The 14447-nt window shown below is 48.8% G+C and overlaps 1 protein-coding gene across 3 annotated transcripts in view; it reads right to left on the reverse strand.

Annotated features, from left to right (window-relative positions):
* The window catches only part of mcf2a (MCF.2 cell line derived transforming sequence a), a 208664-nt gene that overhangs the window by 129071 nt on the left and 65146 nt on the right, over positions 1-14447 (reverse strand). For all 3 annotated transcript variants that reach the window (XR_010976419.1, XM_068047099.1, XM_068047100.1), the window contains exons 5-6: positions 12998-13117; positions 10406-10522 (exon numbers count right to left, since the gene is read on the reverse strand). Coding sequence is in view for 2 of the 3 variants with exons in the window: in XM_068047099.1 (XP_067903200.1) it covers positions 10406-10522; positions 12998-13117 (237 nt within the window). In the remaining variant the exon portion in view is untranslated. The remainder of the gene's footprint in view (positions 1-10405; positions 10523-12997; positions 13118-14447) is intronic.

The following is a 14447-nucleotide window of genomic DNA, read 5'->3' on the forward strand; positions in this document are numbered from 1 at the left end:
CCGCACAAGGAGATAATAAATCAGATGACCAAAAGCTTGGTCAGAAAAGTAGGTTTTAAAGAGGGTCTTAAAGGAGGAAAACGAGATAGAGGCAGAGAGGTTTAGGGAGGGAATTCCAGAGCTTAGGGCCGAGGTAACTGAAGGTGTGGCCAGAATGGTGGAGCGATTAAAATCGGGGATGCTCAAGAGGCTGGAACTGGTTGAGCACGGTTATCTTGGAGGGTTGTGGGGCTGGAGGGAATTACAGCAGTCGGGAACAACAGAGTTTATGGAGAGTGGAGGTTGGGTTGCTGGGTAGGAGAGCATTGGATTAAACCAGTCTAGAGGTGACAAAAGTATGGATGAGGGTTTCAGCAGCAGATGGGCTGAGGCAGGGGCTGAGATGGCCAATATCACAGGTGGTCTTGGTGATGGAGAAGGTATTGGGGTGGAGGGTCAACCTGAGACAGTGACCGGGGGTGGGGGGGGTGTCAATGGAGTCAGTCATGAGAATGTAGAGGTTTGACAACTGCTTTGGTCTTTCCAATGATTAGCTGGATTAGCAGATCTAAGACTGGATGTTGGGCAAGCAGACTGGCAGCGCTGAAGGAATTGGGTGGGGAGTTCCACGCAGTGTAGAGAATGACCCCCAGCTCTGCAGATGATGTCCTTTCCAGTAGCAATCCCAATCGCCCCCTATCCTGCTCTCATACAAGTTGCTGGTGGCAACAGACCTTGGTGCTCTGAGCTGTGATTGATCCCCCATTGAAGAAACTTCTTGGATACAGAACATCGAGTGATTTCCATTGGATGGAGGCTTTCTCCCGCCAGTGGTGACTTGGGCCAAACCCCCAAAAGATGGGCACTTCAACATCTCATCTCAACACCCAGCGAGTAAACCAAGCACTGAAAGTGTCCTTTTGTAACGCAGGGGTAAACTATGTCGAAAACCCCTCCTGCTTAGGACACAAGCTCAATCGCAGTCTGTCACAGAATCACAGAAAATTTACAATACAGAAGGAAGCAACTACTCGACCTCATCATGTCCTTGCTGCTCGATGAAGAGCTCCCTGCCTAATCACAGTGTCCTGCACTTGGCCCGTAGCCCTGCAGGTCACAGCTCTTCAATTAGATATTCCGGTACTTTTTAACTGTGGTGAGAGTTTCTGTCTCTACCACCCTCTGAGGCAGAGGGTTCCAGGTCCCTACCACCCTCTGGGTGAAAAATTGTTTCTCATCTCCCCTCTAATCTTTCTACCAATTACTTTAAATCTGTGCCCCCTGGCTTTTGACCCCTCTGCCAAGGTAAATAGATCATCCCTATTTAGTCTATCTAGGACCCTCATAATTTTATACACCTCAATTAAGTCACTCCTCAGCCTCCTCTAGTCCAAGGAAAACAACCTCAGCCTATCTAATCTTTCCTTGTGGCTAAAATTTTCCAGTCCTGGCAACATTCTGGTAAATCTCCTCTGAATCCCCTCCATTGCAATCACATCTTTCCTGTAATGTGGTGTCCAGAACTTTACAGAGTACTCAAGCTGTGGTCTAACTAGTGCTATATACATTTCTAGCATTACCTCACTGCTCTTATATTCTATGCCTCGCATGGACAACATCTCCAGAACCTTGGGAAGAAACTAAAGAGTAGGAGCAACCTGATCCAGAAACTCGTCAGATCTGCACTGGGACCAGATGCTCAATCCCTCCATATTGCATCACGTGTCCTGTTGTTCTCGACAATGGAGTCCTGCTCTCTGGCATGGCATTCATGTCCACCATCAAATCCACTGATGTCCAGCTGAACGCTACAATGAGAATTATCACTGGACACTTTTATCAACACCAACACCTTGGCTGCCTGTGCTTGCAAACATTGCATCACCACATCTACAATATGAATATGCAGTCTCCAGAGAATACAACCATTACATCAGCAAATTCTGAATGACTTCACCAACCCACCATCAACCAGTATAAAATCTCGAAAGCCATTTTGAACCATCGCTGAAGGCCTTCAGTGATCTCCCCTCAGCCTGATGACCCGATGGGGGTAAAGCTCAGAAGAAACAACATAACAAATGGCTTCCTTGTAGAGGACCCCATCATAGAGTTACACAGCACAGAAACAGGCCCTTTGGCCCATCGTGTCTGTGCCGGCCATCAAGCACCTAACTATTCTAATCCCATTTTCCAGCACTTGGCCCGTAGCCTTGTATGCTATTGCATTTCGTGCTCATCTAAATACTTCTTAAATGTTGTGAGGGTTCCTGCCTCTGCCACCTCTTCAGGCAGTGCATTCCAGATTCCAACCACCCTCTGGGTGAAATTTTTTTTCCTCAAATCCACTCTAAACCTCCTGCCCCATACCTTAAATCTATGCCCCCTGGTTATTGACCCCTCCGCTAAGGGAAAAAGTTTATTCCTATCTACCCCCCTCATAATTTTGTATACCTCAATCATATCTCCCCTCAGCCTTCTCTGCTCTAAGGAAAACAACCCTAGCCTATCCAGTCTCTCTTCATAGCTGAAATGCTCCAGCCCAGACAACATCCTGGTGAATCTCCTCTGCACCCTCTCCAGTGCAATCAAATCCTTCCTATAGTGTGGTTCCCAGAACTGTACACAGTACTCCAGTTGTGGCCTAACTAGAGTTTTATACAGCTCCATCATAACCTCCCTGCTCTTATATTCTATGCCTCGGCTAATAAAGGCAAGTATCCCATATGCCTTCCTAACCACCTTATCTACCTGTGCTGCTGCCTTCAGTGATCTATGGACAAGTACACCAAGGTCCCTCTGACCCTCTGTATTTCCTAGGGTCCTATCATCCATTGTATATTCCCTTGCCTTGTTAGTCCTCCCAAAATGCATCATCTCACACTTATCCGGATTAAATTCCATTTGCCACAGCTCTGCCCATCTGATACCATTTATCGTCCTGTAACCTAAGGCTTTCCTCCTCACTATTTACGACACCACCAGTTTTCCTGTCATCTGCAAACTTATTGATTATACTTTTTTTTTAATATTTATATTTTTATATTTAGAGATACAGCACTGAAACAGGCCGTTCGGCCCACCGAGTCTGTGCCGACCAAGAACCACCCATTTATACTAACCCGACAGTAATCCCATATTCCCTACCACCTGCCTGCACTCGGGGCAATTTACAATGGCCAATTTACCTATCACCTGCAAGTCTTTGGCGGTGGGAGGAAACCGGAGCACCCGGCGAAAACCCACGCGGTCACAGGGAGAACTTGCAAACTCCGCATAGGCAGTACCCAGAATTGAACCCGGGTCCCTGGAGCTGTGAGGCTGCGGTGCTAATCACTGCACCACCCATACCTCCTATATTCATGTCTAAATCATTAATGTACACTACAAACAGCAAGGGTCCCAGCACCGATCCCTGTGGTACACCACTGGTCACAGGCTTCCATTCGCAAAAACAGCCCTCGACCATCACCCTCTGCCTCCTGTCACTAAGCCAATTTTGAATCCAAATTGCCAAATTGCCCCGGATCCCATGGGCTCTTACCTTCTTAACCAATCCCCCATGCGGGACCTTATCAAAAGCCTTACTGAAGTCCATGTAGACTACATCAACTGCTTTACCCTCATCTACACATCTAGTCATCTCCTTGAAAAATCCGATCAAGTTAATTAGACATGATCTTCCCCTGACGAAGCCATGCTGACTATCCCTGATTAATCACTGCCTCTCCAAGTAGAGAATAATCTTGTCCCTCAGAATTTTTTCCAATAGTTTCCCAACCACTGATGTTAGACTCACAAGCCTATAATTACCTGGTTTATCCCTGCTCCCCTTCTTGAGTAATGGCACCACATTCACTGTCCTCCAATCCTTTGGTACCTCTCCTGTGGCCAGAGAGGATTTGAAAATTTGTGCCAGAGCCCCTGCAACCTCCTCCCTTGCCTCACATCACAGCCTGGGATACATCTCACCTGGGCCTGGGGATTTATCCACTTTTAAGCCTGCTAAGACAGCTCAAATTCCTCCCTTTCAATGCTAATATGTTCAAGTCTATCACAATCCCCCTCCCTGATCTCTACACCTACATGGTCCTTCTCCATAGTGAACACCGATGAAAAGTAATCATCTAAAACTTCACCTATGTCCTCTGGCTACACACACAGATTGCCACTTTGGTCCCTAATGGGCCCCACTCTTTCCCTGGTTATCCTTTGCCCTTAATATACTTATAAAACGCCTTAGGATTTTTCTTTATCTTGCCCATCAGTGTTTTTCATGTCCCCTCTTCACTCTCCTAATTACTTTTTTAAGTACACCCCTACACTTCCCATACTCCTCTCGTGCCTCCGCTGTTTTCAGCGCTCTGAATCTACCGTAAGCCTCCTTTTTTTTCCTGATCCAATCCTCCAGATCATTTGACATCTAGGGTTCCTTGGACTTGTTGGTCCTACCCTTCACTTTAATGTTGGCTCTGAACTCTCACTATTTCCTCTTTGAATGACTCCCACTGGTCTGATGTCGACTTTCCTACAAGTAGCTGCTCCCAGTCCACTTTGGCCAGGTGCTGTTTTATCATATTGAAATTGGCCTTCCCCCAATTCAATACCTTTATTTCTGGTCCATCTTTGTCCTTTTCCATAACTACCTTAAATCTTACAGAGTTATGGTCACTATCCCCGAAATGTTCCCCCACTGACACTTCTACCACTTGTCCGGCTTCATTCCCTAGGATTAAGTCCAGTACTGCCCCTTCTCTTGTAGGACTTTCTACGTACTGGCTCAAAAAGCATTAAGAATTCCACCCCCTTTAAGCCTTTTGCACTAAGACTATCCCAGTTGATATTGGGGAAGTTGAAATCCCTTATTATTACCCTATTATTTTTACACATCTCTGTGATTTGCCTACCTATCTGCTCCTCTATCTCTCCCTGACTGTTAGGAGGCCTGTAGTACACTCCCAGCCAAGTGATTGCCACCTTTTTGTTTTTAAGTTCTACCCATATGGCCTCATTTGAGGAACCTTCTAAGATGTCATCCCTCCTTACCGCAGTAATTAACTCCTTGATCAACAGTGCAATACCACCTCCTCTTTTGCGCCTGAAGATTCTATACCCTGGAATATTGCACTGCCAGTCCTGCCCCTCCCTCAACCATGTCTCTGTGATAGCAATATCATAATCCCATGAGCTAATCAATGCCCTCAATTCATCTGCCTTACTGGTAAGGCTCCTTGCGTTAAAGTAGATGCAATCCAGCCTTGCATTTTTCACTTGTTCCTTAACAGCTCTGCCTTCCAGACTGACTTAGTTTCTCTTCTATATTTGACTGTGCATCACCCCCTAATATATCTCCACTCTGTATCCCATCCCCCTGCCAAATTAGTTTAACCCTCTCCCCCCAACAGCACTAGCAAACCTCCCAGCAAGGATGTTGGTCCCGTTCCAGTTCAGGTGCAACCCATCCAACTTGTACAGGTCCCACCTTCGCCAGAAACAGACCCAGTGATCCAGGAAGTTAAAGCCCTCCCTCCTGCGCCATCTCCTCAGCCATGCATTCATCTGCTCTATCCTCCTATTCCTATACTCACCAGCACGCGGCACTGGGAGTAATCCAGAGATTACAACCTTTGAGGTTCTGCTTTTTAATCTGCTACCGAGCTCCCTAAATTCTTGTTGCAGGACCTCATCCCTCTTTCTATGTATGTCGTTAGTACCAATCTGAACCACGACCTCTGACTGTTCATGCTCACCCTTCAGAATGTCCTGCCGCCGCTCCGAGTCATCCTTGACCCTAGCACCAGGGAGGCGACATAACATCCTGGAGACACGTTTGCGGCCACAGAAACACCTGTCTGTTCCCCTGCACATTGTAATCTCTGCTCACAATTGTACAATCTAAAGGATCAAAACTTCCTCACGAACAGTGGACAACCACCAAATGCCTCAGATGTGGTCACGGTACATGCTGACACCTTGTCCATAGGTGGAGGATTAAATTATCCCAATCATGCAACTGTGGAGCTTCTACTCAGACTCAGGAGCACATCATCCAACACTGCCTTCAGAGGCAATTCACAAGCAGCCTGCAAGAGATCTATGCTGTTACACCTAAAGCACAAGTAGATAAGGTGGTTAGGAAGACATATGGGATACTTGCCTTTAATAGCTGCGGCATAGAATATAAGGGAAGTTATGATGGAGCTGTATAAAACTCTAGTTAGGCCACAGCTGGAGTACTGTGTACAGTTCTGGGCACCACATTATAGGAAGGATGTGATTGCACTGGAGAGGGTGCAGAGGAGATTCACCAGGATGTTGCCTGGGCTGGAGCATTTCAGCTATGAAGGGAGACGGGATAGGCTAGGGTTGTTTTCCTTAGAGCAGAGAAGGCTGAGGGGGAACCTGATTGAGGTATACAAAATTATGAGGAGGCATTGATAGGGTAGATAAGAAGAAACATTTTCCCTTAGCGGAGGGTTCAATAACCAGGGGGCATAGATTTAAGGTAAGGGGCAGGAGGTTTAGAGGGGATTTGAGGAAAAATGTTTTCACCAGAGGGTGGTTGGAATCTGGAACACACTTCCTGAAGGGGTGGTAGAGGCAGGAACCCTCACAACATTTAAGAATTATTTAGATGAGCACTTGAAACGCCATAGCATACAAGGCTACGGGCCAAGTGCTGGAAAATGGGATTAGAATAGTTAGGTGCTTGATGGCCGACACGGACACGATGGGTGAAGGGCCTGTTTCTGTGCTGTATGACTCTATGACTCTACGACTCTAGGTCTTTGAACTTGATGTTAACTCTGCTTCTCTCGCCACAGATGCTGCCTGACCAGCTGAGTTTCTCCAGCACTTTCTGCTTTGCTGCCAGATTGACAGCAGCCCCACCCTTCAACAGTGAGGTAAGTATTTCTTACACAGCTGTCAGGAGCAGGTGCTGGGGTGCCTAGCACCGTTTTTAAAAATTAATTTATGGGATGTAGGCGTCACTGGCCAGGCCAGCATTTATTGCCCATCTTTCTTCATAAAGCCATGTAATAAAATGGTTAATTCCACTGAAATCTTGCTGTGGTTTGTTTCCGAGATTAACGTAGTGGAAATCGGTGTGTCATTGATGATTAATTATGCAGCATTGTTCTGTGCTATTTAGTGTGCAGCTAAGGTTAAACACAATGGCAGAAATGTGGGTCAGCGAGACTTTGCATTTATTCACATCTGTCAGCTTTGCAGGGCTAAGGTCTATTTATAAATAACATAATTTATGTTGTGATTCTCCAAAAGATTTATAAATTGATAATCATTTTTCTGGAGTCAACAGGAAGTGGCTGAGTTTATGGTAATGATTTACGTAAAGAACATAAGAATTAGGAGCAAGAGTAGGCCATTCAGCCCCTCAAGCCTGCCCCACCATTCAATAATACCATGGCTGATCTGCCCCAGACCTCAACTCCTCTTTCGTGCCAGCTCCTCATAGCATATAGAGTGCTCTGCCCCAGAAGCTTCAATCCAAGGATGCACAGCGTCACACTCGAACGCACAAAGCCTTATTTTCTAAATTCGCGCTCCAAGCGTGGAGCCTCACTAGTTCAGACTGTACACATTGGGCTGAATTTTAACAGCCCGCTGCTGTTCTTGGTTCCGTTTCAAAAAGTGCCCGGCGCATGTGTGAGACGTGCACTGCGGAGTCGCTGCGATAGTTCGCGTGGCGGCTCATTAGCATGGAGGGGGTGGAGCACCCGCCCTCTATGATGCAGAGGTTGTGGGCGCACCAACATCAGCAACGCGTCCGCTGCCACCACGCAGGCTCCGGTACCATTTTTAATGGCAGTGTTTGCTGACAATGCCACCACTAGGTGGCGCTGCAATGGCCCATGTGCAAATGCAGCCTGTGCCACTAAAACGTCACAGTCTGCCAGGACAAAAGATGGCGCTGCTCAAATAATCACATGATAGAAACCTAAACACATGGCAGCACACAATGGCCGGAGGGGAGGGAGAGAGTGGGCTGGGGAGGGGAGGGAGGGAGGGAGGGAGTGGGCTGGGGAGGGAGCGAGCGAGCGGGCCGGGGAGGGAGGGAGTGGGCCGGGGAGGGACGGAGCAAGCGAGCGGGCCGGGGAGGGAGGGAGGGAGCGGGCCGGGGAGGGGAGGGAGTGGGCTGGGGAGGGAGGGAGCGAGTGAGCGGGCCGGGGAGGGAGGGAGTGGGCCGGGGAGGGACGGAGCAAGCGAGCGAGCCGGGGAGGGGAGGGAGTGGGCTGGGGAGGGAGGGAGCGAGCGAGCGGGCCGGGGAGGGAGGGAGTGGGCTGGGGAGGGACGGAGCAAGCGAGCGGGCCGGGGAGGGAGGGAGGGAGCGGGCCGGGGAGGGGAGGGAGTGGGCTGGGGAGGGAGGGAGGGAGCGAGCGGGCCGGGGAGGGGAGGGGAGGGAGGGAGCGAGGGAGGGAGTGGGCTGGGGAGAGGAGGGAGCGAACGGGCGGGCGGGCAGTGAATGAGTGGGCGGATGGGTGAGCCAGCGGTCGGGGCTGTGGCAAGCGGGCGGTGAGCGAGCGGTCGAGGGTGGGGCGGTGAGCGAGCAGTCGAGGGTGGGGCGGTGAGCGAGCAAGCGGGTGGCGGAGGTCGGGAGCGGGCGGTGGAGGGAATGAGGAGTGCGCACCCAACACCAGCAAGGTCTTCGCTGCGCTCTCCCCGCACCCGCTCTCTACCCGCTCCCCAGACCCCCTCTCCCCCAACCCCTGCTCTCTCCGGCCCGGATCCCCCCACCATCTGCCCGCGTTACGCGATGACGCCACCTGCGCATGCGCCAACCAGTCCTGGCACTGCGGAACGCAGCGCATGCGCAGAGAGTAGGAACCAATCTGCCCATGTGCGCAGTTAGCTGCCGGCTGCGTTGTCAGTAATCACTTTGTTCATTAATTGCTCCCTCCACAAAAAAAACTTTTATTCTGTTCCTGACTTTCCCTCCCAAACCTTTAAACCTCAACCCCTTCCCACCATCCCCCTGACCAATTGGAAGGGTTTTCCCTGCTCCCCACCCCGCCCTGAAAACCTCACTCCTCCTCCCTCTCCACCAGTGTTACACCTCGGATCTCCAAATGAAGGTCCGAAGGTGCGGGAATTCCGGTCACTTGCCGGAATATCAGTGTGTGACAGCTGTTGCTACAAGGTAAGTCATCATTTGTTCATTAGAATTTAATTAAATATTTAAATCAAGGCTCCGCCGCCCCGAGGCCTCGCTGCTGTCGGTAAAATGGGGCGGGGCCTTCCTGCCTGGAGACCCATGGCGGGCCTCTCCCGGAAGTATTTTCCAGATGTCTCCCCGCCACGACCCCCGACGTTGGGGGGCTGGTAAAATTCAGCCCATAACCTCCGAGAATCTGCTCCCAGTGAGCGAGGCTCCACACTGCAAGCGGGATTTCATAAAATGAAATTTGTAAACCTGGAAGTTACTGATGGTGATATTAGGATGGAATGTTTAAAACATTTATATCCCCAGACCAGTTTAACGTTGCTGTCCCCTCTCTTCTGATTACAGGTTTAAAACTATTGCTGTGTGTGAACATTTGGCCCGTTCACAACGTTCCTTTATTGGCTCCTTTAAGCTGATTGTTTTAAATCAACTGGGCCCCTGTTAAAATCACAGAGAAGCTTCTCGTACAAACAGGATCTAACAGGAACTTCAAGTCTTCAGAATTGCTACACACAAAAATCCAAAATAATGGAAGGGTTGAAGATTTATGAGTTTCATGAATCACCACAGAAACCAGCAGTTGCACTTTGCTCTCTTTGAACCAGACACCACTAACACTGGTCTCTGAGCCACCCAATCAAGTTTCAAGCAGCTAAACTGGACCAGGACATGCAAATGTCACGCAGAATTACACAGAATTTCAGAGCAGGGAAACAGGCCATTCGGCCAAACAAGTTCAGGCCAGTGTTTATGCTCCATACGAGCCTCCTCCCACCCCCTCTTCATCTCATCCTATCAACATAAACTATGCCTGAAGAGAAACAAATTGCAGGGCTATGTGCAAAGGCCAGGGGAGTGGGACTAATTGAGCTTGTCTTGCGGATAGCTAGCACCACCACTGACAGGCCAAATGGCTTCAAGTGCTGTAACCTTTCTACAATTCTATCCTTTCTCCCTTCTGTGTTTATTTAGCTGCCCTTTAAATGCATCTCTGCTATTTGCCTGAACCAATCTCTGTGGTAGCGAGTTCCACATTCTCACCTGGGGAAAGACATTTCTCCTGAATTCTTTACTGGATTTATTAGTGACTATCTTATACTTATGACCCCTAGTCGGGTGCCCCCCACAAGTGGAAACTTCTCCACATCTACCCTATCAAATGTTGGTTTATGGTAGTTTCAAAGCAGCATTTTTCTAAGTCACTGCACGAAGCATGTGCCACCCACAATGTGACATACTTACCGTGCGGAACAGGATCCATTCGTTGTGACAGTAGTCAAGCGTGCCACCAAACTCGTGAGTCAGATGGGTTTCATCGATATATTTCAACAATTCAGTGACCGAATTCAGCATAACAACCTGCAGGAAGAGCACAGTGAACCATCCCACACATTTCAGACAGAAGCTTTCACCTTCAGCAGGGGTGTAGAATCGGTCGTATGAAGAGAAAACTTGCATTTCTTTAGTGCTTGTCATGAACTCAGGACATCTCAAAGTGATTCACAGCCAATGACGCAACTCTTGAAGTGTAGTCACTTTTCTAATGTAGGAAACGCATTGAAGTTAATGGAAAGGGGATTCAGGCCAGGATGTAATGAGCAGTCGATCACATTAGTAATGCAGCCACATTCCAACTGTGACTACATTTCAGAACTTTATTGTCTGTAAAGCACTTTGAGATGTCCTGATGTCAGGAAAGGCACTAAAGAAACACAAGTTTGTCTTTTAAAGACACACAGGCAGAGAGAGAGAGGGGGTGAGACAGAGAGAGGGGGAGAGAGACCGATAGAGGGAAAGACAGAGAGAGGAGTGACAATGAGAGGGAGGCAGATCGATAGAGGGAGAGAGCACCAGAGAGAGGGAGGGAGACAGAGAGGGAGCGGGAGAAATAGAGAGGGCGTGAGACAGAGAGAGGCACTGATAGAGGGAGAGAGACACTGATGCAGGAAGAGAGCAAGAGCGAGAGAACAAGAGCGAGAGAGAGAGACAGAGAGAGAGAGCAAGAGACGGAGAGAGAGAGCAAGAGACAGAGAGAGAGCAAGAGACAGAGAGAGAGCAAGAGACAGGGAGAGACGGAGAGAGAAAAAGAAAGAGAGAGAAACGGAGAGAGAAATAGACAGAGGAAGAGAGATACTGACAGGCATAAAGGGGGAGAGACAGAGACAGAGAGAGCAAGAGACAGAGAGAGAGAGAGAGAGAGAGCAAGAGACGGAGAGAGAGAGAGAAGAGACAGGGAGAGACGGAGAGAGAAAAAGAGAGAGAGAGACGGAGAGAGAAACAGACAGAGGAAGAGAGATACTGACAGAGGCATAAAGGGGGAGAGACAGAGACAGAGAGAGCAAGAGACAGAGAGAGAGAGCAAGAGACAGAGAGAGAGAGAGCAAGAGACAGAGAGAGAGAGAAGAGACAGGGAGAGACGGAGAGAGAAAAAGAGGGAGAGACGGAGAGAGAAAAAGAGAGAGAGACGGAGAGAGAAACAGACAGAGGAAGAGAGATACTGACAGAGGCATAAAGAGGGGGAGAGACAGAGAGAGAGAGAGCAAGAGACAGACAGAGAGAGAGAGAGAGAGAGAGAGCAAGAGACAGAGAGAGAGAGAAGAGACAGGGAGAGATGGAGAGAGAAAAAGAGAGAGAGAGACGGAGAGAGAAACAGACAGAGGAAGAGAGATACTGACAGAGGCATAAAGAGGGGGAGAGACAGAGAGAGAGAGAGCAAGAGAGAGAGAGAGCAAGAGATAGAGACAGAGAGAGAGAGAGAGCAAGAGACGGAGAGAGAGAAGAGACAGGGAGAGACGGAGAGAGAAAAAGAGAGAGAGATGGAGAGAGAAACAGACAGAGGAAGAGAGATACTGACAGAAGCATAAAGAGGGGGAGAGACAGAAAGAGAGGGAGAGCAAGAGACAGAGAGAGAGAGACAAGGAGAGCGAGAGACACAGAGATGAAGAGACACAGAGAACAAGAGACACAGAGAGATCTAGAGTCACAGAGAGATCTAGAGTCACAGAGAGACAGAAAGACAAGACAGGGAGAGACACAGAGAGAGGGAGACAGACCACGGGCTCCGTGGCAGGGTGGGGTGCAAGATCATGCAGACAGCAGCCGACCACAGAGTCTGATGCTGGGAGTGCCGAGCCCGATCTTCCTGACAGCAGCAAGGCTCCGTAGTGGCCTCCCCACCGCTCGGCGACGGGACCAGACTTAAAAAATTTAAATGAGGCACGTGAATACATTTAAATAAAATGGATACCCATCTTACTGGCTGCCTGGGATCTTAGTGCGACGGACGGCATTCACACGCCTTCACTTTCCTGTCCAGGGAAAGCTGGTGCCACCGAGGTGGGGAAGGGGGGAGCTTAGGATTTTTAGTGTCGTGGGGGTGGGGGATGGGGTCCAATCAGCAAGTGGCGTGCAGGGGAGGGGTGGGGGAGGAGGTGACCTCTGCACTTTGAACAGTTGTGGGGGGATGGTCAAATCTTCCATGTAAGTGTTATTGGAGGCGGAGGGGCAATCTTTTTGCGGTGTACTGGGAGGTACAGGTTTAAATATTTAAATTTAGCGGCAGGTCTGGCCACCCTTTAAATTGATGCCAGAGCCTGCACAGAGGCAGCTGATGCCTTTGCCAGCGTCGCAGAGACCACCCCCACCACATATTATCCTGAGCTGCTGCACGCTAGATCGTAGATGCATGGCAGTCCCAGTGGCAGGAACATTAAATCCAGCCCAGAGAGAGGGAAAGAGAGCAAAAGAGAGAGAGAGAGGCAGAAAGAAGAGACAGGGAAAGAGAGATACAGAGACAGATATAGAAAGTCACACAGAGACAGGAGTGTTTCTCACTGGTAGTTTCAGGATAAAGTCGTCCTGATTGAATCGGAAGCTGATGTCAGAGATGGCACGCTGGAAGAAGCCTGTAGGCCGCAGGACCAGGACCAGCTGCAGGTTTTCCGGACACGTAGCCTAGAGGGAACAAAATGGAAAATGTTAATTTCTTGCACATCATTCAGGGTTTCTGACAATACGGAGCAAATTCCCAAGGGGCAGCCTCACTGGGCCTTAGTGTGGATCCCGCGATGGTTAAATAATATTGCGAGTGGATCTTGCAACATGCAAGCAAGTGAAGTTCCACACTGGGCACGTGCTCTGTATTTACACTAAAGCACCATGGGTTCAAAAACCTTTTTTCAATTCGTTCATGGGATGTGGGTGTCACTGACAATGCCAGCGTTTATTGCCTATCCCTAACTGCCCTTGAGAAGGTGGTGGTGAGCTGCCTTCTTGAACCGCTGCAGTCCATGTGGGGTAGGTACACCCACAGTGCTGTTAGGAAGGGAGTTCCCAGGTTTTGACCCAGCGACCAATGAAGGAATGGTGATATAGTTCCAAGTCAGGAGGCTTGGAGGGGAACTTGCAGTTGCTGGTGTTCCCATGCATCTGCTGCCCTTGTTCTTCTAGGTGGTAGAGGTTGTGGGTTTGGAAGGTACTCTCGAAGGAGCCTTGGTGAGTTGCTCCAGTGCATCTTGTAGATGGTACACACTGCTGCCACTGTGCGTCGGTGGTGGAGGGAGTGAATGTTTGTAGATGGGGTGCTGATCAAGCGGGCTGCTTTATCCTGGATGGTATCGGCTTCCTGAGTGTTGTTGGAGCTGCACCCATCCTGGTAGATCGCTGTAACAATGACAGTGAGGTTAATGCACCCTCCATTATTAACGTGTAAATAACTTAGCAATTTGTGGCGAGGAACAGATACACAATGAATTGTGAACAGCCACAAGCTGCTGGATGATTTGTGTCACTCCGCTATTCACCTCATGAAAATGGCAGCTCGCTCTCAACTTCCCCGTGAGATTCAAGAAATTTATGAATTTGCACCAGAAATATGAATTAAACTCACAACCGCTTCGGGCTGATATTTCATGTAATAAAGAACCTTTTTAATGATGGGATTTATGATCTGGACATTAAATTCAACCTCTCTGGCCCAGAAAGGAAACAATTAAAACTTCAGAGCCTCATACCTGCAGCTGGAAATTTGTTCTTAGAGTTTTTTTAAAATTTAAATTAGTTCTTCTTACTTTTCCTTTCTGAGTCTTTATTTCTCTCAATCCGATCTTTCTTTCCCTCTCTTGGGAGACAAGCCAAAGATTCAGGTGAAATGCTTACGATGAATGGTCTTTCACCACAACACTTTAGTCAATAAAGTACTTTTGAAGTCTAGTCGCTATTATAATATTGGAAACACGGTGGCCAATTTGAGCATAGCAAGCTCCCAAAAACAGCAATGTGATGT

This window comes from Heterodontus francisci, chromosome 15 (assembly GCF_036365525.1).
Source record: "Heterodontus francisci isolate sHetFra1 chromosome 15, sHetFra1.hap1, whole genome shotgun sequence".
NCBI classification, from domain to species: Eukaryota; Metazoa; Chordata; class Chondrichthyes; order Heterodontiformes; family Heterodontidae; genus Heterodontus; species Heterodontus francisci.